Here is a 3,176-nt window from a genome sequence, read left to right as displayed (position 1 = left end):
TCACTCCCTCGGGGGGGGGGGTGCTCTGTTGTGGAATGTGAATGAAGGAGCTTCATGATCCAGCTGCTCAGTCCATCAGCTGGGGAACAGGTGGCACCGGAGCGGAACATCAACCCTTGTTTGTTCATCGGCTGTAAGTAACGTCATTCATTGCACAACCCGCTTAACCATGACGGAGAATTCGTATTCCCTATAAATTAGCAGGGTATCGTGGTCCGAGTCACACGCTGATGTGAACTGCACAACGGGAGATAATTCAAGCAATCGAACATGAATCGACCAGCGATCCTACAGGTGAAAGACGTTTGTTACCCTGTTCTAGCGGTGTTTGGTTTACCCGGTAAGTCGTATTAATACAGTGTCTAACAGCTATTGGCCTTCGGCAGGACATTGATATTCTTTATGAAGTATGATCAGAAGATGCGTCGCAATGTGTCCATTATACAAGATGCTCAATAGTCGCTGTATCGTTCCGTGTCCACACGGCCGGTGAGGAGACTTTCCTCTGGACACAGGTGGGCGTCTCCTCATGTCCGATGCAAAGGGAACGGAGGGATGCCATCGCTGAAATAGCAGTAGTGTTTCTCTCAGGAGGTAAAGTCTGTCGCGAATTTTGATATAATTCCCGATATAACTTCCATACGAAGGTGAATAGAATTGTAAACAATACTACGAATTCGGTTTCTATTACGTATTGTACAACTTCAACTCAATAACTCAGCCCCAGTGCTCAGAGTCCTGATTTGTGATGGCCGATGTGCAAAATGATCTCTGTGCCGCCCGGTTTACCCAGTGTTTTACTTCAAATGAATGACGGATCTGTATTTTCAGCTCCGTTTCTTTTATGCGGAGCACCTCGCAGCCTAGCATTCACCACGCAATGGTAACCTGGTTTACCCTCCTGCAGGGCAGCACATTACCCAGGCTCCCATTACATTACACGGGCTGTTTCTCAGCCCGTTTCCAGCCGGTGAAGATCACACTGCGAAGTGCCTTTCCGTCCCGCCTATGCTCACTCTCAGACCACCGGACCAAACAGAAATACATCCGAACGTATTTCAGAAATAAGTTTTAAGATTCCCCTGTCTTCCTCCTTTAGTGATGTATTTATCTGTTGGTGTTTCTTTCTGTTGCAGCTAATTTGTTAACAATTATTCTTCTGTCCCGAGGAAAATGCGGTCTTTCCAAATGCATCTCTGCCTACATGACGATGATGGCGGTGTCAGATCTATCGGTCATTCTCATCAATGTCCTTGTCTATGAGATTTTAATATTCCGCCTGTCCAGTTCATTTCTGCATTATACGGAAGTCCTTAAAGCCACGATCTACGTGCTGGCGGTGGAACTATCACGGTGGTACACGGTAGCCTTCACCTGTGATCGATATGTTGCCATATGTTGTCAGAAGTTTAAAACAAAATACTGCAGAGTGAGGACAGCCAGAATCCTGGCAGCTGTATTACTGGCGGGGCTTTGCTTGGAGAATATACCCCTCTTGTTTGCATTTCAGCCTCAACGAATAATTGGAAATATTTCGTGGGTTGTCCGCCCGAAATTGGACATCTTCAACTCTCTAACGTTTGTCGCGCTCAGCAGATTCAAATCCTTTCAAAACCTGTGCGCATCCGGTTTAATAATTCTGTTTAACGGGATGACGGCCAGGCATATCTTAGTGACCAGCAAATCCCGGAGGAGCTTCCGAACCCATAAGAGTAAGACTGAACGTGACCCGGAAATGGAGAACAGGAAAAAGGGCATCATATTACTGTTCTGTGTATCGGGCAGCTTCATGCTATTTTGGTTGCCGTCGGCAGTGACCGATATTATCGCCAGCATAACCATGTATTTTGATCGCGACTATAACTCTGCCCGATATATCGCTGCTCAAACCGGGACTCTGCTCGCGAACATGAGTTCTTGTACAAACACGTGTATTTATGCAGCAACCCAAACTAACTTCAGGGCAGAGTTGAAAACGTTGATACTGTCTCCTTGGACGCTTATCCGGAAATTGATCAAGAGAAATGTCAGATCACCTAAGGCTTTCTCCCATGAGTAGAACTCAGTTCCAGCTCGCACACGTCTTACAACAGGCAACGTTTTGTTGAAGATCCGCGCTTTTAGTTTGATAATAAAATAAAAATTATCATTTAAAACATCCCGATGCTGGCAACTGAAAGTGTCTCATTCGTATCTGATAAGAATTAGCTCGAGGTAGGAATAGAATGTATGAATGTTTGGAATGGGCCGGATGGAACACAGTATTGAATTAGGACAAGCGTCATTTCAATGTTAAAGAGACCAGACGATTTGCATCCGACATTGGATCTCCATAAAGCAACAGATAGCTACGGTCAATAACATCCTTATTCCATATTTTCCGATCTGTCAAGCGGTATCATCCGAAACAGCGAATAAAAGGGGCAAAAACATTTCGAATACTGCACAACAGCCTCCAAAAACTTCAGCAGATATTGAGAATAGAAAATATTCTTTCTCAATAATTTGTACAAGAATACAAATTTTGGAAAGGCGTTACATAACCTTTCAAAAGATCCTGTGTTATTTTAGCTTATTTCGTGATCGGCAGTGCCACTCAGCTGTACCAGAACCTCCTCAATTGACCAGCCACCCCTCAGCAATAGAAGGCGATCTTCTATTCCCGATCCTGTAGACATTATATTCGATGTTACCCCGCGATATGCCTTGTTACGGAAATTAGCCCTTACAGGAGTCAGAGATCAACGCCTAAATATTTGAGTACCTTCTATGAAAACTAATAAATAAGCACACGATTTATTCCTTTTCAAATTGATTTTATTAAATCATGTACAGATGACCCACATTCACTTTCTAATTAAATCTGAATATGGTTCATATTTCAGGGAAGCGATACTATTGCCAAAGCTCCACAGCACGCCCAGCAAACCCATCCCCAAAATGCCGGGACTCCATGAAAACTGAGTTATTCAGGTTTTTAACATGCAACATGAGAAGCTGATTCTCGAGGAGTCTCAAGATGGCGCTTATGGAGTGAAACAGTTTTAGGCTTCGCTCCAATCCTTTTACTTTTTTCTACCTGCAAGCACCCCCTAATTGACCAGTTTATACCTATTCTAAAGGGGTTCAAACTTATAAAATCCTTTTCATCTGTTTGAATCATTTTCAACCCGTTG

The 3,176-nt window shown here is 43.8% G+C and overlaps 1 protein-coding gene across 1 annotated transcript; it reads left to right on the top strand.

Annotated features, from left to right (window-relative positions):
* Window positions 1-270: 270 nt before the first annotated feature.
* LOC132388455 (vasopressin V2 receptor-like) lies at window positions 271-2,059 on the top strand. The gene is made up of 2 exons (XM_059960804.1): window positions 271-340; window positions 1,137-2,059. Exons 1-2 carry the CDS (start codon window positions 271-273, stop codon window positions 2,057-2,059), a joined length of 993 nt encoding a protein of 330 aa, XP_059816787.1.
* Window positions 2,060-3,176: the final 1,117 nt, after the last annotated feature.

The sequence above is a fragment of the Hypanus sabinus genome, unplaced genomic scaffold (assembly GCF_030144855.1).
Source record: "Hypanus sabinus isolate sHypSab1 unplaced genomic scaffold, sHypSab1.hap1 scaffold_326, whole genome shotgun sequence".
NCBI classification, from domain to species: Eukaryota; Metazoa; Chordata; class Chondrichthyes; order Myliobatiformes; family Dasyatidae; genus Hypanus; species Hypanus sabinus.
The sequence above is the reverse complement of the archived record's forward strand: the minus strand, read 5'-3'. Positions and strand labels throughout refer to the sequence as shown.